Source organism: Martes martes (genome assembly GCF_963455335.1).
Source record: "Martes martes genome assembly, chromosome: 4".
NCBI lineage: Eukaryota > Metazoa > Chordata > Mammalia > Carnivora > Mustelidae > Martes > Martes martes.
This window is the reverse complement of record NC_137891.1, coordinates 64,364,614-64,391,439: the sequence shown is the minus strand read 5'-3', so window position 1 is coordinate 64,391,439 and position 26,826 is coordinate 64,364,614. Positions and strand designations below refer to the sequence as shown.

At 41.2% G+C, this 26,826-nt stretch overlaps 1 protein-coding gene across 1 annotated transcript in view; it reads right to left on the bottom strand.

Annotated features, from left to right (window-relative positions):
- Positions 1-26,826, bottom strand: part of LOC308341603 (phosphatidylinositol 3,4,5-trisphosphate-dependent Rac exchanger 2 protein-like) — a gene marked incomplete at its 5' end in the record, with an annotated part of 172,548 nt that overhangs the window by 54,296 nt on the left and 91,426 nt on the right. The window contains one exon of the mRNA XM_080801648.1: positions 483-689. Coding sequence (XP_080657774.1) covers positions 483-689 — 207 coding nt within the window. The remainder of the gene's footprint in view (positions 1-482; positions 690-26,826) is intronic.

Below are 26,826 nucleotides of genomic sequence, written 5' to 3'. Positions count from 1 at the left end.
AAATCAAACCAATCAGTGGGGGCCGTCTCTTACAAAGAGGCGACAAGGACCAGGACACCGACCCTGGCGGTTCCCCTTACCCCGCGAGGAGGTTCGCCTTACCCGGTGAGGCGGCTCCCCTTAGCGGGCCAGGCGAGGCGAGGCCAGGCGAGGCTGCTCCCCTTACCGGTCGAGGCTAGGCAAGGCCAAGCCGCTCCCCTTACCCGGCGAGGCTAGGCGAGGTGAGGCTAGGCGAGGTGAGGCCAGGCTGCTCCCCTTACCGGTCTAGGCCAGGCTGCTTCTCTGACCTGGCGAGGCGAGGCGGCTCCCCTTATACAGCGAGGCTAGGAAAGGCAAGGCCAGGCTGCTCCCCTTATCGGGGGAGGCGAGGTGAGGCCAGGCCGCTCCCCTTACCGGGCAAGGCCAGGCCAGGCCAGGCAACGCCAAGCCGCTCCCTTTACCCAGCGAGGCTAGGCGAGGCGAGGCCAGGCTGCTCCCCTTACCCGGCGAGCCGAGGCGAGGCGAGGCCCGGCCCGGCCCGGCCGGCCGCTGCTCTTACCCACGAGGACACGCAGCTCCCCTTACCGAGCGAGGGGAGGCCAGGCCAGGCCAGGCCAGCCGAGGCCACTCCCCCGGCGAGGCTCATGACGCTCCCAACCACCACGATGCTCCCAATGATGCTGCTCCCAATGATGCTGCTCCCAATGATGCTGCTCCCAAGAACCCCATGCACCAGATGACCCCTAAGCTACCACTACCACCCCAACGACTATCACTACTCCCCTGCCTCACAGACTAACCTTTATAGAGGTGGTTGAGCCCGGCCCACACACAGGTGGCCAATGAGACTGCAACACACAGGGAAAACTGCGCAGTCACCCTCAGTCAGCAATACGGGTGGCCAATTGAATTCCAACTCACCACAGCAAATATATGCACGCCCCACTGATTGGATGTCTCCATCCCACCTGGCCCGCCCCCATATCTGGGCCTGCAAGCAAGTTCCTCCGGGAGGGGCAGGGTCAACGAGGAAATGGCTCCCTCTGGCCAACCCGGCCCTTTTAATTCCACACTTCTAACTTCTATTTGATTTTATTTTCAAAGTTTGCTTATTTTTAGTAATCTCTACACCCAAGGTGGGGCTTGAACTCAGCACCCTGAGATCAAGTTGCATGGTCCCCTGACTGAGCCCCCAGAGTTCTAAGTTTTAAAATGGCACTTGGTCTTAAAGTATTAGAGTGAAAAAGTCCCCAGATGAGAAGAGAAAAAGCTTGAAGAAAAAGCACGAAGAAAATTGGAGCCTATTTACTTAACATCTGTTTTTCCAAGGCATTAACAATTACATTAGATGTTAATTCTAACATAAAGTTTACATTTTTTTTTTCAGATGGGCCTGTCCTTTTACTTTATCAGCCTGTGTGAGTTCTGTCCATACCAAGATCATGTAGCAGATCACTGAAATCAAAGCCATAGTGTGGCCTTACTCCACATACATTGTTCAACTTTTATTAGTACTTTGTGCTCTAAGTCCTCTCAAGGATTATAGATGGGCTGCAGTCTCGATAAACACCTTACAGTTTGATCTTGAATTAATTTGTTCTACCTTCTTTGCATTTGTTAGTTTTTAAATTTCTGAAATGTTTAAAAATATGACTGAAGAGATTGATTGACACGAGCCACATTTGAGGGCAAACCTGGAATTCTGAGCAGAAAAGATCCAATATTATAAGACAATATGGAATATACATATATTTTAACAAACAATAGCAACCCCCCCCCCCAAAAAAATACCTTGAGTTATTTGTTTTGAAAGCAAGGAATTGTCTTGAACTTAGCATTAGCTGGCTTGATTTACTGTTAAGAGAGGAGCAAAAATGGGAGGCGGGGTTTACCCTTTAGTTCTTTTTTCTCTAGTGTTAGGAATAAATAAAACCACAGTAGATGTAATAGAACTATGGCTGTGGTTGCAGCAGTAGTGGCAGAAATACCAGTTAGCATTTATTTGGCCCTGATTATGCACTGACACTGTGCAAAGTGCTGACCAAAATTACCTCTGTGAATTCTTTTCACCTCTCTGTGAGGTAGGTACTATTACTCTTTTGAAAATATTTATTTAGTTGAGAGAGAGCAAGAACGAGACAGAGAGCGAGAGAAAGCCAAAGAGCATGCACCCATAAGCAGGGGTAGGGGCAGAGGGAGAGAGAGAGAATATCAAGCAGATTCCGTGCTGAGTGCAGAGCTGGATGTGGGGCTTATCCCAGGCTCCTGAGATAGTGACCTGAGTCAAAACAAAGAGCCGGAGACTCAGCCAACTAAGCCACCCAAACATCCCAAAGTACTATTATTTTTAACCTAACTTAATGTATGAGGAAACCAAGGCTCAGAGCCTTGGCTGCATTCCCTGCCTATGAGTCATCCTGTATCTGCATAGGTGTGTGGTAGGTGTTTATAGGTGGGTTGAGAAGGATTAGCTCTGAGGGGTTTCAAAACAGCAGACTATAAACATTGGGCACTTCTTAATCTTATTTATTTAGTTGGTTTTTTCCTGAAGTTTGGTGTATCACTGACCATTCTGGAAAAAAGACGTCAATCACCCAAAACAATACAAGGAACACAAGATCATCATGAATCAAATGATACTTGGAATATATAAGCCAAGAGAAATTTATTGCCAAAAAGTCACTTTATTAAAAAAATATTTAATAGTTTAAAATAAAGTAAAATGACAGGCCAATCTGAAAAAAGTTCTACAGAAAAGTCAGGTACAGAAAAGAAGACTAATATTCTTGGAGTTGCCCTAGCTCTTCTGAATGCTATCAACTCTTTATATTACCCAGAGAACCATTAAACAAACCTGGTGCATTAGGTGAGATTATAAAACAAAAATTAAAATCTATTCCTTTATGTATTACAAGTCACAATATTTGTAAAAGAGCTCAAATCAGATGAAAATAATGAACCTTTCATTACATTCTGAATTAATAACAAAAAAGGGTATTTCAAATATCTCAGAATTTTGGCTGGCACTTAATAAGATAAAAGTAGATTCAAATCAAAACCACATTGAGATACCACCTTACACCAGTTAGAATGGCCAAAATTAGCAAGACAGGAAACAACGTGTGTTGGAGAGGATGTGGAGAAAGGGGAACCCTCTTACACTGTTGGTGGGAATGCAAGTTGGTGCAGCCACTTTGGAGAACAGTGTGGAGATTCCTCAGGAAATTAAAAATAGATCTTCCCTATGACCCTGCAATTGCACTGCTGGGTATTTACCCCAAAGATACAGATGTAGTGAAAAGAAGGGCCATCTGTACTTCAATGTTTATAGCAGCAATGGCCACGGTCGCCAAACTGTGGAAAGAACCAAGATGCCCTTCAACGGATGAATGGATAAGGAAGATGTGGTCCATATACACTATGGAGTATTATGCCTCCATCAGAAAGGACGAATACCCACCTTTTGTAGCAACATGGACAGGACTGGAAGAGATTATGCTGAGTGAAATAAGTCAAACAGAGAAAGTCAAGTATCATATGGTTTCACTTATTGGTGGAGCATAACAAATAATATAGAGGACAAGGGTAGATGGAGAGGAGAAGGGAGTTGAGGGAAATTGGAAGGGGAGGTGAACCATGAGAGACTATGGACTCTGAAAAACAACCTGAGGGTTTTGAAGGGGCGGGGTGGGAGGGTGGGGGAACCAGGTGGTGGGTATTAGGGAGGGCACAGATTGCATGGAGCACTGGGTGTGGTGAAAAAACAATGAATACTGTTACGCTGAAAATAAATAAAAAATTTAATTTAAAAAAAAAAAAAAACGTATGTTTCCGGTGTTGGTGATCGATATGGGATAAAATGAATTTCCAAGGGCCGTTCATAAGCTTATACGAACATACTTGTGAAAATTTTTTCTCAATAAAATGCCGGCTCAATTAACTTATTTTTAATATTGCACAAATATTATTCAGAGATGCCAGGAGACTATTGTGTCTCTAATATAATACTTCACATTGTGCTGCTCTGGAATTCACAGTGATATCAGATAACTTAAAAACACAGCACAATGAAAGAAAAGGCTAAGCAGAAAGTACAAAGCACACTATATAGATAATATTCTCAAGCACAAATTTTTCTCTGGCACAGGAAACTGGTCATTTCCCAAATTTAAAGTGCAGAACACTATTCCTGGTTAAGTCGTTATTTGAGAATTCAGTTCCCATGAAAAGGAAATGTAGCAGCAAGGGAAGGAAAAGTATTTAATGCTGGAAAACAACCCAGAAAATGACTGAGGATCCCAACACAAGGATTCATCTCTGCCTGGTATCCAGACCTCTTTTTGTTTTTGTTTTTGTTTTGTTTTGTTTTGTTTTCACACTCTGTTCTAGGTCACTATAAAATCCCACAAGGTAGAGAAGAAAGGTTTTTTAAATTTGCTTCATGATACACGTATGCTTGAACTAATTTAAAGAATGTTTTTTATTTAGAAATTTCTGTATCTATTTTACCTTTTCTTCAGAACTCCTAAAATTGTTCATTCCTATCCTTCAGATACATATGACTTTTCTACCAACATCCTTTCGCCCCTTCTGACTTACCATACCCCCTTCTCTCCTTTCTTCATGTCTAGATATTCAACATACCATCCACTTCTCAGTCTGTAGTTCTGCTTCCTTTCCATTTTCATTCTATTTGAACTCTATTTCTAAAAGGAACTAATGTATAGTAATGTTAACAGTTAGTTTGGGGCTAGTACAGATCAGTGGAACAGAAGAGAGCCCAGAAAACACTCAGAGTAGGAGGGAATTCTGTATTTGAAACAGGTGGCGCTTTATTTTTTTTTAATTAATTTATTCATTATAGAGAAAGAGAGCACTTGCAAGCATGCAAGAGGATGCTTTTGGGAGAGGAGGGGAGAGGAGAGAGGGGCAGAGGGAGGAGGAGAGAGAGAATCCTCAAGTTGACTCCATGCTGGTCCACAGCCCCACGTGGAGCCCAATCTGACAACCTTGGGATCATGACCTGAGCCGAAATCAAGAGTCTGAGGCTTAACCAACTGACCCACCCAGATGCCCCATGAGGCAAGTGGTACTTTAAATCAGTGGGGAAGGAATGCACAGGTGTTGAGACAACAGTCAGTCCAGTTTGCAGACTTTGTCAACATAAAAAAAAAAGAATGTGAAGTGGTTTAAAGTTTGAATTCTGGAGTCAGTCTGCCTGGATTCAAACCCCAGGTCTACCAAAAGCTAGATATAAGACATCTCACCAGTAAATTTACCTCCCTGATGCAGTCCCAACATCTGTAAAATAATATGGTATTTATCCTTATAGCCTTCATGCAAAGGTTAAATAAATTAATATTTGTGAAGCAACTATTACATCAAAAACCAATATATCACTGTTAGCTATAACTACTATTTTTTCCTATTTTATTTTATATCACCAAATATACTTGCCAGATGTTATTCTCATTAAATGACAGTACATTTAATCTCCGAAAGACCTTCAAGAAGAATCACTCTTTTATACAACATGTGATAATCAATGCATTAACAACAGGATTAGCATCATATATGTATAAATATGTAGAATATCTTTATTTTGTCTTTAAGCCATTTATAATTTTTATTCATAATTTGCTTTGTAAAAATACATTAACAATCTTTAAAAAGGCAACTATCTGAAAGATTTTGCTTATGCACTCAAGAAATATGAGAAAAAATAACTGAAAATCTGGGATAACAATTATTATCAATAATGCCACTATGTTTCAAAAGCCAAGAGGAAAATGAAATAGGAAATATCATAAATAGTCTGTATATTTCATGAACCAAGTAGGAGCCAGGAAAATACTATTAATGAGTTCATTTCCCTAGATATTAGCTTGCAGCTCAATCAACAGCTGAATATTCATGAAGCAAGTTGGATGCAGATAAATGAGAAAACTTCCCTTTCAGGAAAACAGCAATTATAACAACAACAAAAATTTATGCATTGTTTTCTGACCCGGGTTATGTAAAATAACAAAGAAAAAGCTAATGTCCATTCAAAACTTAATGAATTTTGTTATATAACCACAAAGATGCAATAGATTTGCTTGCTGCTCCAAAACAGCAAATACCCTCTAATACCAGTACTTCCTTTGTTTCAGAACACTTAAATCATGCTAGATCCTCAAGAAGCAGCCTTAATGGGATGTAAATGAAATTGTCCCTAGGCTGAGTGCACATTACTAACATGGTTTAGGGCAATTATTTGCAGGGCTTAGAGCTTGAAAATGCAAACCATATAAAGAACAAACTAAACAGTAAACTAAAATCTAATCAGAACTACACCCAATATTGGGGGTTTGTCTGAAAGTCCTAAGTGCTCCCAACAAGAAGACTTCAGGCAGCAATGATATTATTCAGGGAGATGGGAGCATGTGCCCCGCTGTCATTGGTCTGAAAGTTATACGTATATACAGATGCTCTTTGACATGGAGTGGGGAGAAGAGGAGGTGGGAGGAAGGGAAAATGGCACCCACCGGGGAATAATTTTTATTGTCATGGCCTCTTCCAAATGCAATAGGATTTAGATTTGGACCCTAGAGCTGATAAAGAACTGGAATAAAATTCAGAAATGAAGTAGCACGTGACTTTATAGTGCTGAGTCACACTGCAGAGGTGGGTTATCAGCTTGAAACTCAGGAACTGGTGTCCTTGCTCATCCCAGTTCCCTGGACCTGAGACAGTAAAACTAATTCCAGAGCCTGCTTCCCAGGGTGGAAGAGGCGATGCGGTCTGTTTATCGCTTGTTGCCTTGTGTTAAGTTTATGGTCCTGAAACACCCGCCATCTCCCAGTGTCCATTTATCACCTTGTTTCGTACTCTGTGCCTGTGTCCTCACCATGCCCTCTCCCTGGAATGCCCTCCTCCGCTCCAAATTTAGTCAACTTCTACTCCTCCCTAACAGTGGTTCAGGGTCCTCTTCTGTAGGTAGCCTTGCGTTAATTCTCTAGGTTGGGGTTGGTTCTGCTCTTCTGGCTTCCAGAATGCCCTGTGCACTTTCTCATGATTGTACCTCATGTACTATTTGATTGTATTAAATTTATGCACCCCTCTCCCCCATTAGCTTGAAGCTGATGGGGATAAACACAATATTTTAACCGCCTTTATACCCAAAACAACAGGCCAATGCTGTGCATATAGTAGAAATTCAAGGTTTCAGAAATGAACAATGGACTGGATGCAAGCTAGATTAAGAAATCTCTGGGTCTCTGTTTCTTCATGTGTAAGCAGGGGCCAAAAATAGTATCACCTTATAGAGAAGGAAAAGAGGTAGTGGATGAGAGTAGAGAGGTAAGGAGAGGGGAGAGTATAGGACCTTGTTGACCATTATGAGAACTTCGACTTTTACTCATAGTGCAATGGGGAAGGTTTCGAACTGAGTAGTGACAGGACTTGGCCTATGTTTTAGATGGAATCTGGTAGCTTTCTGATAATAAAAAATGAGATGCAAGCTCAGAAGCAGGAAGATGAGTGATGAAGCTACTGCATCTCTCATTCGGTGAAATGAATTGTTAGTATCTCCATAATTACAAATTTTTTTCACACATCCACACGTGCACACACACACACACACCCCATTTCAATTAATAAACACTGATCCAAGTAATCCCATTTTTTAGTTCTCGAAATCATTTAAAATGCCAGTTAAGGAATAGATGAATTGCTATTTCTTCTGTTCCCTGTTTCTCTTTTTCTTTTTTTTTTTATCTTCCGTTTTTTTTTTTTTTTTTTCTTAGAAAGTGAGCACAGGCAGACAGAGAGGCAGGCAGAGGCAGAGGGAGAAGCAGGCTCCCTGCTGAGCAAGGAGCCCGATGCGGGACTCAATCCCAGGACCCTGGGATCATGACCTGAGCCGAAGGCAGCCGCCCAACCAACTGAGCCACCCAGGCGTCCCTGTTTCTCTTTTTCATTTAAATATTCCCTTCTGTTCTGTAGACTGAATTAAGGAAGCCATCAAAAACCATTACTTATAAACAGTGTCAACAATTGCTTTCTTATGTATCACTTCATTAAGTTAAGAATAAATGGGATGTGGCCATACTGGGTTCTTTCTCATTCCAAAGTGATAGAAATGAATGATGAACTCCCCGGGTGAAAAGTCCACATTCGCTGGAATATTTGTTCAGAAATGAGAAATGTGAGGAGTCAAGATGGCGGAGAAGTAGCAGGCTGAGATGACATCGGGTAGCAGGAGATCAGCTACATAGCTTATCTAACCATTGTGAACACCTACAAATCCAACGGGAAATCGAAGAGAAGAAGAGCAACAATTCTAGAAACAGAAAATCGATCACTTTCTGAAAGGTAGGACCTGCGGAGAAGTGAATCCAAAGCGACGGGAAGATAGACAGCGGGGGGAGGGGCTGGCTCCCGGCAAGCGGCGGAGCAACGGAGCACAAAAACGGGACTTTTAAAAGTCTGCTCCACTGGGAGACATCGCTCCAGAGGCTAAAACGGGGGGAAACCCAGGCGGTGTCAGCATAACCCCAGGTCCTGCGGGGTCAGAGAAAGACCGGGGGAGTCTGAGTGCCACAGAGCTCGCAGGTATTAGAGCGGGGAAGCCGGCTACAGCGACAAAGCCAAGGAGTGAGCTCTCAGCCCGAGGTTACCTTGTGCCGGTTGCAGGCTGGGTGGGCTCGGAGCGCGGCCAGAGGCCACGGAGACGGAAGCGACCGGGCACTTTTCTCCAGGTTCCAGCAATTGACTGCATTCCTCAAGGCGCGACCGCAGGCCAGGGAGGTGGGGCGGTTGGGCGCTTTTCTCTGAAGGCACACTGAGGAGCAGAACCCCAAGCTCTCAGCTCCTCCGGGCGGGAGATTGGGAGGCCGCCATCTTCATTCCCGTCCTCTGGAAAGCGCTCAGGGAACAAAAGATCCGGAAAGCAAACCCAAGCGGATTACTTAGCCCGGCCCCTGGCAAGGGCAGTGCAATTCCACCTGCGGCAAAGACACTTAAGAATCACTACAACAGGCCCCTCCCCCAGAAGATCAACAAGAAACCCATCCAAAACCAACTTCAGTCACCAAGAACAGCGGAATTCCACAGCAGGAGAAAGCAAATCTTATCTGGACAAAATGACAAGGCGGAAAAACTCACCACAAAAAAAAGAACAAGAGGCCTTACCGACGGCTGGAGACCTAATCAATACGGACATTGGTAACATGACAGATCTAGAGTTCAGAATGACAATTCTCAAGGTTCTAGCCGGGCTCGAACAAGGTATAGAAGATATTAGAGAAACACTCTCTGGAGAGATAAAAGCCCTTTCTGGAGAAATAAAAGAACTAAAATCTAACCAAGATGAAATCAAAAAAGCTATTAAAGAGGTTCAATCAAAAATGGAAGCTCTCACTGCTGGATAAATGAGGCAGAAGAAAGAATTAGTGACATAGAAGACCAACTGACAGAGAATAAAGAAGCTGAGCAAAAGAGAGACAAACAAATACTGGACCACAAGGAGAGAATTCGAGAGATAAGCGACACCATAAGATGACACAACATTAGAATAATCGGGATTCCAGAAGAAGAAGAAAGAGAGAGGGGAGCAGAAAGTATATTGGAGACAATTATTGGAGAGAATTTCCCTAATATGGCAAAGGGAACAAACATCAAAATCCAGGAGATGCTAAGAACGCCCCTCAAAATCAATAAAAATAGGTCCACACCTCGTCACCTGATAGTAAAATTTACAAGTCTTAGCGACAAAGAGAAAATCCTGAAAGCAGCCCGGGAAAAGAAGTCTGTAACATATAAGGGTAAAAACATTAGATTGGCAGCGGACCTATCCACAGAGACCTGGCAGGCCAGAAAGAACTGGCATGAGATATTCAGAGCACTAAACGAGAAAAACATGCAGCCAAGAATACTATATCTGGCTAGGCTATCATTGAAAATAGAAGGAGAGATAAAGAGCTTCCAGGACAAACAAAAGCTGAAAGAATTTGCAAACACCAAACCAGCTCTACAGGAAATATTGAAAGGGGTCCTCTAAGCAAAGAGAGACCCTAAAAGTAGTAGATCAGAAAGAAACAGAGACAATATACAGTAACAGTCACCTTACAGGCAATACAATGGCAATAAATTCATATCTCTCAATAGTTACCCTGAATGTTAATGGGCTCAATGCCCCAATCAAAAGACACAGGGTATCAGAATGGATTAAAAAAAAAAACCCATCAAGATGCTGCCTACAAGAAACTCATTTTAGACCCGAAGACACCACCAGATTTAAAGTGAGGGGGTGGAAAACAATATACCATGCTCATGGACATCAGAAGATAGCTGGGGTGACAAATCCTTAGATCGGATCAATTAGATTTTAAGCCAAAGACTACAATAAGAGATGAGGAAGGACACTATATGATACTCAAAGGGTCTGTCCATCAAGAAGACCTAACAATCTTAAATATCTATGCCCCTAACATGGGAGCAGCCAACTATATAAACCAATTAATAACAAAATCAAAGAAATACATCGACAGTAATACAATAATAGCAGGGGACTTTAACACTCCCCTCACTAAAATGGACAGATCATCTAAGCAAAAGATCAACAAGGAAATCAAGGCTTTAAATGACACACTGGACCAGATGGACATCACAGATATATTCAGAACATTCCATCCCAAAGCAACAGAATATACATTCTTCTCTAGTGCACATGGAACATTCTCCAGAATAGACCACATCCTGGGTCATACATCAGGTCTCAATCGGTACCAAAAGACTGAGATCATTCCCCGCATATTTTCAGACCACAATGCTCTGAAGCTAGAACTCAATCACAAAAGGAAATTTGGAAAGAACGCAAATACGTGGAGACTAAACAGCATCCTTCTAAAAAATGAATGGGTCAACCAGGAAATTAAAGAAGAATTGAAAAAATTCATGGAAACAAATGATAATGAAAACACAACAGTTCAAAATCTGTGTGACACAAAAAGGCAGTCCTGAGAGGAAAATATATAGCGGTGCAAGCCTTTCTCAAGAAACAAGAAAGGTCTCAAATACACAACCTAACCCTACACCTAAAGGAGTGGAGAGAGAATAACAAAGAAAGCCTAAATCCAGCAGGAGAAGAGAAATCATAAAGATCAGAGCACAAATCAATGAAATAGAAACTAAAAAAATAATAGAACAAATCAACGAAATTAGGAGCTAGTTCTTTGAAAGAATTAATAAGATTGACAAACCCCTGGCCAAACTTATCAAAAAGAAAAGAGAAAGGACGCAAATAAAGAAAATCATGAATGAAAGAGGAGAGATCACAACCAACACCAAAAAAATACAAACAATTATAAGAACATACTACGAGCAAATCTACGCCAACAAATTTGACAATCTGGAAGAAATGGATACATTTCTAGAGACATATAAACTACCACAACTGAACCAGGAAGAAATAGATAACCTGAACAGACCCATAACCAGTAAGGAGATTGAAACAATCATCAAAAATCTCCAAACAAACAAAAGTCCAGGACCAGATGGCTTCCCAGGGGAATCCTACCAAACATTTAAAGAAGAATTAATTCCTATTCTCCTGAAATTGTTCCAAAAAATAGAAATGGAAGGAAAATTTCCAAACTCATTCTATGAGGCCAGCATCATCTTGATCCCAAAACCAGACAAGGATCCCACCAAAAAAGAGAATTACAGACCAATATCCTTGATGAACACAGATGCGAAAATTCTCAGCAAAATACTGGACAACAGGATCCAACAGTACATTAAAAGGATTATTCACCACAAACAAGTGGGATTTATTCCAGGGCTGCAAGGTTGGTTCAACATCCGCAAATCCATCAATGTGATACAATACATTAATAAAAGAAAGAGTAAGAACCATATGATATTCTCAATAGATGCTGAAAAAGCATTTGACAAAGTGCAGCATCCCTTCCTGATTAAAACTCTTCAAAGCGTAGGGATAGAAGGCACATACCTCAATATTATCAAAGCCATCTATGAAAAACCCACCGCAAATATTATTCTCAATGGAGAAAAACTGAAAGCTTTTCCGCTAAGGTCAGGAACACGGCAGGGATGTCCGTTATCACCACTGCTGTTAACATTGTACTAGAAGTCCTAGCCTCAGCAATCAGACAACAAAAAGAAATTAAAGGCATCCAAATTGGCAAAGAAGAAGTCAAACTATCACTCATTGCAGATGATATGATACTATATGTGGAAAACCCAAAAGGCTCCACTCCAAAACTGCTAGAACTTATACAGGAATTCAGTAAAGTGGCAGCATATAAAGTCAATGCACAGAAATCAGTCGCATTTCTTTACACTAACAACAAGACAGAAGAAAGAGACATTGAGGAGTCAGTCCCATTTACAATCACACCCAAAACCATAAGATACCTAGGAATAAATCTAACCAAAGAGGCAAAGAATCTGTACTCAGAAAACTATAAAGTACTCATGAAAGAAATTGAGGAAGACACAAAGAAATGGAAAAATATTCCATGCTCATGGATTGGAAGAACAAATATTGTGAAAATGTCTATTCTACCTAAAGCAATCTACACATTTAATGCAATCCCTATCAAAATCCCATCCATTTTTTTTAAAGAAATAGAACAAATAATCCTAAAATTTATATGGAACCAGAAAAGACCTCGAATAGCCAAAGGAATATTGAAAAAGAAAGCCAAAGTCGGTGGCATCACAATTCCAGACTTCAAGCTCTATTACAAAGCTGTCATCATCAAGACAGTATGGTACTGGCACAAAAACAGACATATAGATCAGTGGAACAGAATAGAGAGCCCAGAAATAGACCCTCAACTCTATGGTCAACTAATCTTTGACAAAGCAGGAAAGAATATCCAATGGAAAAAAGACAGCCTCTTCAACAAATGGTGCTGGGAAAATTGGACAGCCACATGCAGAAAAATGAAATTGGACTATTTCCTTACACCACACACGAAAATAGACTCAAAATGGATGAAGGACCTCAATGTGAGAAAGAAATCCATCAAAATCCTTGAGGAGAATGCAGGCAGCAACCTCTTTGAGCTCAACTGCAGCAACTTCTTCTTAGGAACATCGCCAAAGGCAACAGAAGCAAGGTCAAAATTGAACTATTGGGATTTCATCAAGATCAAAAGCTTTTGCACAGCAAAGGAAACAGTTAACAAAACCAAAAGATAACTGACAGAATGGGAGAAGATATTGGCAAACGACATATCAGATAAAGGGCTAGTATCCAAAATCTATAAAGAGCTTATCAAACTCAATACCCAAAGAACAAATAATCCAGTCAAGAAATGGGCAGAGGACATGAACAGACATTTCTGCAAAGAAGACATCCAGATGGCCAACAGACACATGAAAAAATGCTCCACATCGCTCGGCATCAGGGAAATAGAAATCAAAGCCACAATGAGATACCACCTCACACCAGTCAGAATGGCTAAAATTAACAAGTCAAGAAATGACAGACGCTGGCGAGGATGTGGAGAGAGGGAACCCTCCCACACTGCTGGTGGGAATGCAAGCTGGTGCAACCACTCTGGAAAACAGTGTGGAGGTTCCTCAAAAAACTGAAAATAGAGCTACCCTATGACCCAGCAATTGCACTACTGGGTATATATCCTAAAGATACAAATGTGGTGCTCTGAAGGGGCACGTGCACCCGAATGTTTATAGCAGCAATGTCCACAATAGCCAAACTGTGGAAAGAGCCTAGATGTCCATCAACAGATGAATGGATAAAGAAGAGGTGATATATATACACAATGGAATACTATGCAGCCATCAAAAGACATGAAATCTTGGCATTTGCGACGACGTGGATGGAACTAGAGGGTATCATGCTTAGTGAAATAAGTCAATCGGAGAAAGACAACTATCATATGATCTCTTTGATATGAGGAAGTGGAGATGCAATGCGGGGGGGTTGGGGGGAGGTAGGAAAAGAAAAAATGAAAAGATGGGATTGGGAGGGAGACAAACCATAAAAGACTCAATCTCAAAAAACAGACTGAGGGTTGCTGGGGGGAGGGGGGACGGGAGAGGGTGGTGGGGAAATGGACACTGGGGAGGGTATGTGCTATGATGAGTGCTGTGAAATGTGTAAACCTGGCGATTCACAGACCTGTACCCCTGGAGATAAAAATACATTATATATTTATTAAAAGAAAAAAAATAATAAACGGGAAAATAAATTTAAAAAAAAAAGAAATGAAAAATGTTATATATACATGGATTGTGACTGTTTAAGAAAAATATTAAACATTATTTTAATCAACAAGTAAATTGCCTAAATACTAAACCAAAAAATCTAAAACAAGAGTATTTCATATAAACTGGCATGGCCCTTTTCTCAGTGGCAAGAAATATAAACAACTCTGAATTCTCAGTTGGCTAAGTAAAGACAGACATAACTGCTTTGATGCCTATTCACTAAAGAATTAATTAATAAAAACACATATGAATAAAGGGACATGAAATAATTAGCCATTGCCACATGAACAGAAAAAGAAAGGCAGGTACAGAATAATTAAGGTTACTCGTTAAACTTACTATTTCTATCACAGATAGAGCAATAATATTAATTTATTAATTATTTAACAAATACAGTGTCCATTTTTTTCACCAGTTATATAAATTAACTCAATTAATGTTTCCATAACCCTCTAAGTTTGGATATAATTTTAGCTAAATTTTAACAATGGAGAAACTGAGTCTCAAAGAAGTGAAGTAACTTCTCCAAGGTCAAGCAGCCAGGATATGAGGGAGCCTGGATTAAATTCCTGCTTGACTCAGCACCAACTCTCCCATGGCTCACTGGATTATGAGATCCACACTCCCCCACAGGGAAATTAAGATAGTCAGGTCAGGAGACCTCATGCAGAGGCTGAAACAGAAACCAAATTATGTTCAGTTTCTAAATTTGATTTCCAAAGTTCCTAGCCCTGCTTTGGAAAAGGATGGCACTCCCTCATATCTTTGAGCACAGAAATCTTCTGTTTAAGGCTACTCAATTTGATTGCATGGACTTTTTCCTGAAACGAATACAAAGCACAGAATTTGAGTAAGCTCTTATATCTGTAACAGAATATTGCTTACAGAAGAAAATTTTCTGAAAATCCTGTCCTCTTAATCTAATTATAGCATGTAAGTTAAGACCACATTAAAGAGCACAATACAATTGAGTACCTACTTTCAGCTAACGAATTCCATCAGTTACCAGGGGCAGACCAAAGTCTGCCTGGTTAGCATACTACCCACTAGTTTCACTTACGAAATGTAGGAAATGGCCTTTCACCATTTGGAGGAATTTAGATACTTAGAGTTACCTTCTTTTCATCCAAAATTATTGTATTACTACTACAGAGAGAAATACAGGAGCTTATAAGGGTTTAGGACATAGGATACATCCCAAACCCTGAAACCCTGAATCAGTCTTCAGACATCCAAAACAATGTACTAATGAATTCAAAACAGCATAAAATCTCCTTTGAAGATGACCAATGGAGTTAATAACGATAATAATTATCCTAAGCATTCATTCTCCAGAAAGCTAACTGTTCCTTTTATGATGTTAAATCTAAGTTTTGCCCCCATCGAAACACCATTAATTAGGGAAATTAATAGGCAAACCACAGACTGGGGAAAAAATATCTGTAATACGTAAGTCTGACAAAGGTTCCTTATGTACAACATACAAATATTTAAATCAATAATAAAAAAAGAAATACTTTACAATTTTTTAACGGGTAAACATTTGAACAGAAAGAAGATACAAAAATGCCGATAAACACTTAAAAGAGCAGCTTGGATCATCCCTTATCAGGAACAATCAAATTAAAATGAAAATAAGATACACTAATACTAGGAACTGAAATAATTAAGACTAACAATACCAAGTGTTGGGGACAATGTGGTTTTATCTAGGACTACAAATGACACTCTAAAAATAAGTTAAAGTGCCAATTCTCAATCTTCAGGTGAGCAATTTATATCATAGCCTGTCTGTGATACATAAGCAGTGAAAATAAAAAAATTAAAACCCATAATAAAAGACTTATTAAGAAAATGTTATGCATTATACTAATTATAAGGAATCTAAGCATGAAAAGCCATGTAATTCTATTCGGTAGCCTTACAATAACTCTAAACCTTATACTTCCATAATCTGTAAAACTTTATTATATATCATTCTGTATGGAGGGCAATCAACATAAGGAGTGTACTAAGTAAACTGTCTAAAAGAAGAGGAGAAAACTATGGAGCAGGAAGAAGGGAAGAAAAGAAAAAAGATGAAACAATTCTTCCCCTCAAAATGTTTAAAATTTAGTTTTAGGATAGAATTATACACCTATCAAATTATATTCAAATTGTATAGATCTCCTTTGCATACACCGTCTTCTGGGATCTAACCCCTGTGTCCTCTCCAGGCACAGCTCTTACTCTTAATGTGTCCTGGATTTTATACGGTCTGACACGTAGCACATGCTCCATACACATGTGTTAACTCATTATCTGGACTTCATGGTGAAGCAGTTCTCCTGAATACTGAGTCAGCAATGGTCGTTACTGATAAAATTCTTATAGACCAGGATTAAATCTGTATCCCTGGTTCTCTTGCAGAATCTAGCCCAGAATCTCACGCATAACAGATGCGTAACGAAAACATGTTAAATTCATCGGGTATAACGATTTCATTTCTCCAGTGTTCTTTTTTGAATTCCAATTTTCCAACAACTGCTTAATATATGATTATATGTAAATAACTCATAGTCATCTGTATTATCTTCTTCAAGTACAGGAAGATATTTCATTCAAGATTGAAGAGAAACAATTAGTCGACATCAAAAGGCTGTAATCAGTGAAAGAATCTGTTCTCTTCTCTACCAGAAAACTTAGAATAATACATTCAGTGACAATATTAAGGCAACTCCAACTGAATTTTTGTTCTGGTATCTATGCCATGTCAAATAATTGTCAAAGGCAAAAGAGAAGATTCCTGGGCTGGCTAATGCAGGTTTTCTCCTGTTGCCTGTCAATAGCTACCTGCTTGATGACCCGTGCTGCAGGTTTCTGAGATAGTAAGTGTAGTCTATAGCCTTGGGACAGAAGCAAGCATGAGGGGCACCTGGGTGGCTCAGTGAGTTAAAGCCTCTGCCTTCAGTTCAGATCTTGATCCTGGGGTCCTGGGATAGAGCCCCGCATCAGGCTCTCTGCTCAGGGGGGAGCCTGTTTCCCCCTCTCTCTGCCTGCCTCTCTGCCTGCTTGTGATCTCTGTCAAATAAATAAAATCTTAAAAAAAAAAAAAAAAGAAAAAAGAAGAAACAAGCATGATCTGGCTTGCACTAGATGTATGCTTTAACCAGTGGAATCACCCAGGACCAGATGATAGTAGATGAGCAATAATGTTTAAAATTATATAAATCATTGCTACAGAACTTCATATAGCTTTTTAAATATTATCGCTCAGCCATTCCTCGTCTCAAAGTCATACTCTTAATTCCAATCATTTCCCTTCAATCACCAGTGTCATTGATAAGAACTGCAGCCGCCACTGCAGTGGTGAAGGAAGGTTTCAATCCATCCTCCAGGGCCTAGATCAAAGCCCACTTCCTTCCAGAAGATTTCCTCCAATCCTTTGGCCCATATATTTTTTTTCTTAATTAAATAACCAATAGAATTACTAGATAAAATACTCAATAAGTAGCTACCAAACTGAAGTACCAATTCTAAATTTTCAAAAAGTTAGACATAGTATTCTAAGAAACTAGAATTTTATGTACAAATTGAACATTTCATCTTCAATCATATGATTACAAATGGATGTTACTATCTGGAAAAAGAACACAGTCCAATAAAATGTGCTGTATGGTTAGAAAGCCGAATTGAAGCATGGCATTAATTTGAGGACCTACCTGTATTTAAAACAAACAGAATTCTTAAACAATAGAACACCTATCTCTAAATACTTATAAATCTAGAACAAATTTTAATAATTATTTCCTCATCATTAAAAGAAAAAAAAACCAGAATATTTTGAAATCTGCTTACAAACTTAAGCCAAGGATAATTTTGAACAGTTCAAGTTCTGAAATAAACAATCCATAATCTTCAAAACTTATTTTTTAAAATAAACAGTGCAATTTTTTTCATAACCTTAGGTTTCCCAAGAGAAATGTATTCATCTGAAGTTTTTCCTTAAGAATAACTAATTACATTGCCCCTGTTTCTCTAAGGTACCAGTTACGACCCCCTACATCTTCTAAAAGAACTCAGTTTGGTTCCTCTAACAAGAAGACCGTTCCTATTGTGTTCAGATGAGTAACTCAAACTAATGGAATCCGAACCGTTGCTATAGAGGTTATGAAAAATAAGGTTTTGACTGTTTCTAAATCAAAGTGCTATCATTCAGGTCCCATGGTTATACTGCTGTTAACAATGACATTTCTTGCAAAACACTGCACTGTTTTAAGAATGTCTAAACTAGGGGTGTCTGGGTGGCTCAGTGGGTTAAAGCCTCTGCCTTCGGCTTGGGTCGTGATTCCAAAGTCCTGGGATCGAGCCCCGAGTGGGGCTCTCTGCTCTGCGGGGAGCCTGCTTCCTCCTCTCTCTCTCTGCCTGCCTCTCTGCCTACTTGTGATCTCTGTCCAATAAATAAATACAATTAAAAAAAAATGTCTAAACTGTTGTGCTGTATTAGAACACTAAGGGAGAAATCTATGTCTCAAAAGTTGCTTATAATTAATGTTCCTTAATCTTAGGTATTATTTAGAAAAGCTCAATATCTGACCAAATCAGATTTGAAGCAATGTTCCTTAAATTATAAAACACTTTATTTTTCCAAGTTCTTAAATACTTCTCAGCCTGTATGTTTGTTGAATGAATGAATACTAAGAAAATGTTCATCATACTTCTCAGCTGAGACTAATTAATGCACATGCACAAAAATGAGAAATTTATACATGAAAATTAAGCAAAACCAGGATATTAAGTTGATGGGGGCAAGTTATATCTTAACACCTGTGTTTATGATATCATGATACCCTCATCTGTGCTGAACCACAGATGACAGAGATGACAAAGAAACTGGAGAGATGTCCTTGATATGACCTTCAGATCACTAAGACATTCCCGCACCTGCAGCTTAGTTTAGTGTCACAAAGAACAGTATATACCAGTTTCAGAAGAGTAACACAAAGAGCTTGTGTAGATCAATGCAGGTCCTGTCTGTGGAAAGACCAGTCCCTCCCCAAAAGAATCTACATGCTTTCTTTTCACAGAGCTTAATGCATTGCTCATATTGTCTTTTCAGTATCTCTGTCCTTGACTAGAGCTTCCCTTAATGAGAACGAAGAACAGTGAAGACAGCATAATTTGTAACAGAGGTTTGCTAGTTTAAAAGTTGAGGAAGATTCATGTTAAAAATTCCAGATTTGGGGCGGTGCCTGGGTGGCTCAGTGGGTTAAAGCCTCTGCCCTCGGCTCAGGTCATGATCTCAGGGTCCTGGGATTGGCTCTCTATTCAGCCCGGAGCCTGCTTCCCCCTCTCTCTCTCTGCCTGCTTCTCTGCCTACTTGTGATCTCTATCTGATAAATAAATAAAATCGTTAAGTAAATAAATTTTAAAAATTAAAATTCCAGATTTTTTAGAGTACCTCTTAAAACATCAGATGTGCTAACTCTACTTGGGGCCACACACCTGCCTGGCAGCAATTGGCTAGAGCAGAGGGGTGCTGCCCTCCTTGCGCTCCCCAGTCCTCACCACTCCCTAGTGTTTGCCCCTGAGCAGCTTTGGCCATTTTTGTTCCTTGCCTTACCTCATGAGCATTTTATTCTAACCCTTTGGTTTAAGCATGTGAACTCTGCAGTTAGACTACCTGGATTTAAATCCCAACACTTCCTAGTTGTATGACCCTGGGCATATTACTTTCTTCCCTCTCCCTGCTCTTTTGCTTTCTCCTTGTAAAGTTATAATAATTTTCACTACTTTATAGAGTTGTTGGGGAAATTAAAAATAACTTGGACATCAAGTACAGAGCCCAGTGAATCCATAAATGTACTTATTATTAAGGAAAACACACAGACACACACGAGTGGGGCTAGATTAAACCCCCTCTGCCCCACTGCATTAGGTGTATAGAGCTATAACCTCGGAGGCTTTCAGCCTTAGGCCAAGGGAACACAGGCCACAGCCCCAGTAGCACAATGTGGGTAGGCTGCTGGGGACCTTGAGTGAGGTGGACCCAGGTTGAAACTCAGTGCATTGTTTCACTTATGGCTGGCATTCTCCTCGAAGTCCCGGGACTGTTCTTATACCTAACTACACTTTACAGCCACATTCACATTTTTAAAAATGAGCAGCTTAGGAAGTATTAAAATCCAGAAATTACTGATTTGTCTGGCAGAAAATATTCATTTTGTCAACATGTCTGCATTTTTGATTAAGTGAGTTACATTTTTTTAAAAATAGGAAGATCATTGTTTACAAATGTGGTATTTCTTCAAGCGTATCCCCACACAAGTGATTTTAAATGCCTGTCTTAAGTGCATTCCACAGATTGAAAGACAATAATTTTGAGTCTTTGGAAGGTGACTGAATTTAGCAATACCACATTAAGTAATTAAAGGTTGACCTATAAAGCTAGTTTTACTTAATAGTGAGACAACTTTAAATTTTTATAATGAAGTCATAGCTTTCTACTTAAAAATAACAAAATCATCAATAGTTTTACAGAAAATATAGAGCAACATTATTAAAATGTTGTTAATATATGTGTAAGTTCTATGCTAATTCGGCTAAACAGTTTAAATGCTTATCAAACTACATGTATAGAAAATAAAATATTAGTATTATTCTTTAGCAGTCTTTAATTAGATCTGGAAATTTTTAATTATTAAAATATTTAAGATTTAGATGTTTTTAAAATACATTTAAAGATCATTCTTGGGCAAAATTTAGGTAGAGGGATAACTAATTTGGGGAAAACTCTATTTTGAGGAAATCTAATATTCTTTTTGTCGCTAAATTAGGATCCCACGTGTATTTAAATGTAAATTTAGATGTGCCCCACTTATTTTAGCATGAATCTTCTAAATCAAATATTAACACTTTTTGAATTTCTTTTTCCATATCTGTATCTCATGTACTAATTTCCTTCTCCTTTCCCCCAAACAAGGTCACAAACCCAGATCTCTACAGGGTAGGGAAATCACACAAAACAGCAAAGTAGTGGCAGGCAGTCAGGTCCCCAGGCAGAGGCCACAAAACAGCAGTCTGGAAATCTGGTCCATACACATGATTCGTTTGCTTGTTCCGCATTTTAAAAATTTGGAAAACTCAGATAAAAATCCAGAATTCCAGCTTACTCTGGAAAAGCAGGAACTCCTGGAACACTGGGGTCACAGTCTTTAGCAACAGTTGACTGGATGTGAGTATCGCTGCCCCTTTGGATGGGGCACAGGCTCCCTCCACCTGACCAGTTATTACCACCTGCTTGTTATGTATGCGTTGCCTGCTTTACCTCGGGAAGCTTCTGAGTTTCCAGCAAAAGGATAAACTAATAAAGTAAGAGACCCCTAACTCGGGCCCAAGACTCCACAACTAAGGTGGGGGCCTAGAAGACAAAAAAACGAGTGGTGGGCAACAACCCTGGGAAACAAAGAAGACACGCAAAGTCTCCCATATATATTTTGGGGAGTCAGGAGATGGTGTGGTTCAATGGAAAGAGAAGAGTGGGGAACATCTGTGCTTGAATCATGGGTTCTCCCACTATCATTGGTGGGACCTTGGGTGGAGCTCGCCCTCTGTGGATAATGGGGCTACCAATTTCTTTCTGAGTAAAGAGTCGCTGGGCTGATGAGTGCGCCGTGTCATGCACATTCAGGGCTTAGGAGACTTAGGGAAGGGTAGGCGAAAGAACATGGGATTTGGTAGCAAAATCTGGCTTTGAATCCCAGCTACACTCCGTCATCTCCGTGAGCTTCAGTTTCCTCCTTGGAAGCAACATTCCTGGAGTAATGACAGAAGGGTTGCCAGGAGAATGTCTGCTATGGAGTGCATTGACTTTCACCAAACCTCTATCATCATCAGTCCTACTGCTCTGATTCCAGTCCTCGTCCCACTGCAGGGGGAAGTGGAGGAGCGCTGGCTATAACTGAGGCCAGGCAGATGCTAGGTGGCTGTGGACTCTGTAGCATTTTAGAAATTAAAAGAATGGAAAGAGAGACAATCCAAAAACTGTATGACTAGAAGGCAGAAGTGTTCAAACATTTTCTGTGGTATCAGAATGAGGCATCCATGATGTATGGAGGCAAACGGTGAACAGGAAGACAGAGGGTGGTCATTCAATGGAAAAAGTATCTTTGAGTACCTGTTATTCTGCCTTATGGGACAGCAAAGACATTGTGTATATTTATGTACGTGGGAGTAGCCACATGTATACACACACACACACACATACACACAATTTCTGGTCCTCCAAAATTCCCAATGAAAAAGACAGACACATTCAAATACCTAATATGAGGCTTGTCTTAGTAAGAACAGTCTAGAAAGAAGGATGATCAAGGTAGGGAATGAAGAAGTCAAATGCAGGTGGGGAGATCCTGGACAGATGCTTAGAAAAGGTGGAGTTTGAACATCACAGACCGAGAAGGGTTTCCAAAAAGAGGAAGAAATGGGGTATCGGGTATCTCGAAAAGGCAACGATCTGAGGCCAGACCCAAGGGCAGCAGCTACCACATCTATGTGGGAACAGTCAGTCCAGTGCACGAGATGGGGGCTTGGGGGAACAAGGCAGGAGATGAACTTGAAATATACCTGGAGAGGAACTGTCAGTCTGCGACTTCATTCTGGACACATTCACTAACTGAATCTTTGCTCCCAAAGCTTGCCCCAGAGAGAGATAACCTCAGAATCCCTGCAGAAGTACAGCAGGTTGGAAAGAAATAATAAATATCTTAAAGGTGCCCAGCCAGGACAGAGAAAAAGAATTGGGCTTTATGATGTCAATAGTGGCTCTGAATTGATCTATTTAGCTTTGCTAGCTAACGGTCTCGCTAGCTTACCTTCCGGGGAATGTTGACCAGCTTTACATAGTTCTGGAAAGATGAAGATATTGATAATAAAAGGAGAGCAAACATAAACACATCAGAAATGAGTGATTCTATTCATCTTTAACTTTGGTTTCAGTGACTTCTAAACTCTGACACATTATTTCTATTCCCCTGACCAGAGCTGGAAAGGCCACAGGGTCACTTGAATTTCCCAGCCTTGCTGTTCTTCTTGGACCCCAGGTTGCTGGCACCGTGTTCCAGAATTTCCTAAGGTGCCAGGAACGCAAGCTGGTGCCAGGGATGCAAAGTCAAACCCCTGCCTTTGGAAGGTTACAGAAGGAGAGAAGTAATATAAATGGAAATCAATGGCTTAAACCCAGTGAGATAAATCAATGCTCCATGAAGTGTTACAGCGAGTTCAGAGACCAATCCAACTATTGTATCTACATGCTCCCTGCATGCTCAGGCAGTACAGTGTCCTGACAAAGAGCAGAAGCTCAACTCTAAGACGTGGTTCAAATCCCAGCTGTGCCACTTATCAGCTGGGTGATTCCGGGGCAATCACTTAATCTCTCTGTGCCTCAATGTCCCAACCGTCAGCCTGCTCTGATGGAAGCCAGCTGCCATGTTTGTGAGCTGCCCTGCAGAAAGGCCCCTGTGAGGCCCCTGTGGGGACCAACTGAAGGAGGCCGTGAAGAATTGGGCCCAGCCAGCAGCCACTGGAGTGAGCCTGGAAACAGCGCTGCAGCAGGGGAGCCTGGAGATGGTGGCAGCAACGCTGGCCAAGCCCTGATGGCAGCCCCGTGAGAAATTCCAAGCAAGGGCACCCAGCTCAGGCCACCCCCTGAAACAGGAAGAACGGATGTCCACTGCTTGAAGGTGCAAAGTCTGGGGGTAATTTGTTGCCCAGCCATAGTGAGCAGATGTGCTTAAAGCAGAAAAGAGCGTACTTCTTTTAAATCATGTCCTTGCAAGGGCTTTTTTCAAGTGGGCTCAAAGGTCACCCCAGGGGCCTATGCTAATCCTGGACTGAAAGTAACAACTCACTTCCCACACCACCACACCTGGCTCCAGCTTTTCCCACTTCCTCAAAACTCAGATGTGCCCTTTGTGCACTCTGTCACTCAAAGTGCGGTCTTTGAACCAGCAGCCTCAGTGTCACATGGGAGCTTGTTGGAATGCAAATCTGCATGAGAGGAAGATTTCCAGCCCATTTACAGGTACACAAACATTTCTGAGAAACACCCAGTTGTAACATTCTATCAGATTTCCTTATTTATTCGATCTTTTTTTTTCTTTTTCTTTTTCGGTGTCCTATCCTCTTCCCAACCCCAGGGAAAAGTGGGATAAGGAACTCATTGTTGATCCTGATTTCCACCATTCGGAAGCAGACAGCCTGCTTTTGTAAACACAGAAATGAGACCCAGGGAGCCTATGCTTACCTTACGCATATATTTTTTTTAAAATATATGAGAGAGAGAGAATCACAAGTAGGCAGAGCAGCAGGCAGAGAGAGAGGGAGAAGCAGGCTCCCTGCTGAGCAGACAGCCCGATGTGGGGCTCGATCCCAGGACCCTGAGATCATGACCTGAGCCGAAGGCAGAGGCTTAACCCACTGAGCCACCCAGTGCCCCACGCATATTTTATAATCAATACCAATCTCATCTATGCGTGCTTGAATTGGGTTTCTGTCTCTCACAGCCGGTAGTATTTTGAAATGGCAGGCTCAGAGCCATCAACAAGTCTCTCACCTTACCTCTCAGTGTATCACCAGTGGTGAGCGGACTGAAAGCTCTAGATACAACTTTCAAAAATCCCAGGGAGGATGCTCCCAGACCAGCCAGTTGGGTCGGCAAGGTGGGAGCTGAATGCTAGCTCAAATCCAGCCATGCAACTGAGGCGGCGCAGAGGCATCTCCAGAAGATGGGATTTTTTTTTTTTTTTTTTCCTGAGAAAGGGGAGAGAAGTCTTAGGTAAACAAAATATCAGATGCTCACTGCATTTTACAACTTTATCCCCTTCAGATTCTTTTCCTTGACCTGCAATGCCCTACATTTAAAACAAAACAAAACAAAAAACAAAAAAAACCTCATCTTGGCGACCTCTGCTTATGTCCCTCTATAAGCCTGGCAAGTTCCTACTCAGCCTTCCAGAATCAGTCCCAGTTACCTCTGGAAGGTGCTCCCTAGCTGCCCGGGGAGATGTAGAAAGGCTTTCTTCACTGATTTTATTCTATTCTTCTGCTCTCTATTGGAGATAATCATTACTTAGTAATTTAGGGCATTTTGACTTAAAATGATAAATACCTTCTTAAACTTTCAACCTTTTATTTGCCAATTAATATGTTTTAAAAATGAATGTTTTTCCAGTTCTTGTGCGTCTAAAGACTGAGGAGATGGGGCCAGACTTGGATTTTGTACAGTGTCTTCCCCTCTGATATGACCGCACCATCACAATTCTACGGGTTCTCTGCTTGCCCCTCAAGGTCGCCGGATTTGCCAACTGCGTGTATTAAAAACAGCTCTTCCATCAACACCAGCCATGCGGACTTCATGCCCACCTGTTTCACTTCTGTCCCACATCCCCCAACCCATGCCCTGGAACATGGGCAGGTTAAAGGCCTCCACATCATTACTACTGGAGACCCCCACCTGCCTCTCCACCTGGGAAACTCTCAGGGGGAGTGACAGATCTTATTGAATCACCTCGTCTCTTTATAAGTGTTGCAAGGCCCTCTGGTGGCTGATAATTACTGACCTGTTACTACTGAGCGTGCTCTCCCACTTCTCCAGGAAGAGCTTGTTTGGAGACTGGCAGGGAGGGAAGGGAAATGGGCATCTTCCTCTGGGCAGAGCACATGGTCCCGCTCCCCAGAGCTAGTATCAGCAGCTGAGGATGTGAGGTTTGGGGGAGGGAGGGCAGATCTGGGTCAGAATCAGCAGCTGCAAATAAGAATAATTGGGTGACTCTTCCATGGCAATTTTTCTACCCACAAGTTTGGAATCCAGGCATGTCCTCCATAATGCTCACTTGATGAATGATGCCTGCTTACAGGATAAGGCAACCTGAAGGCATTGAAAGCCCTCCCAATTCTCCTGCTCCTTTCTCTGGATGTTGCCCATTTCTAACCAAGTAACTGTCTCTCCCCCGCAAGTTCGAATGCTTTATGTGACCTTTCTGCAGCCTCCACACCCTCACATTTTCATTAGTGCATTGACATTAGAACACTTTTTAACCTACAAGCCCTTTCCCCTTGCCCACCTCTCCCTTAATAGATGTTGAAAAGTCAGATCCTTGGTTTCTTGGCCTCGGATTCCAGCTAGAAGAGGCAAAGATTCAGTTCTGGCAAATAAAGAGAAACTAGGATGGGAGTATCTCGCTTTGTGGGGGTTCCTTCTGGGCAATTGTTGTTTGTTTTTGTTTTCACCACCACTGACAAAAGAGGAAAGACTAATAATGAAAGCACTCTGGTCTATCCTGGCTGCCCTGGTTTCTTTCTGTTTTTAGTGAAGTTATAGGAGCATATGGTACTTGCTCCTATGGCAGCTCTCAGAGGACCACGGAGCAATTAATCTAGGATGACATGGAGCAGAAAGAAAGAACGTGAGCCTCGATAACATCTTTGAACTACTGCACCGGTCTTGGGACCACCCACCTCTGACTCTTTGCTATAGGGGATTTAAAAAAAAAAAAAATGACTTTATTCCTGAAACCACTGTTGGCTATGCTTTCAGTTTTTCTTACTAACAGTCTCAGGCTC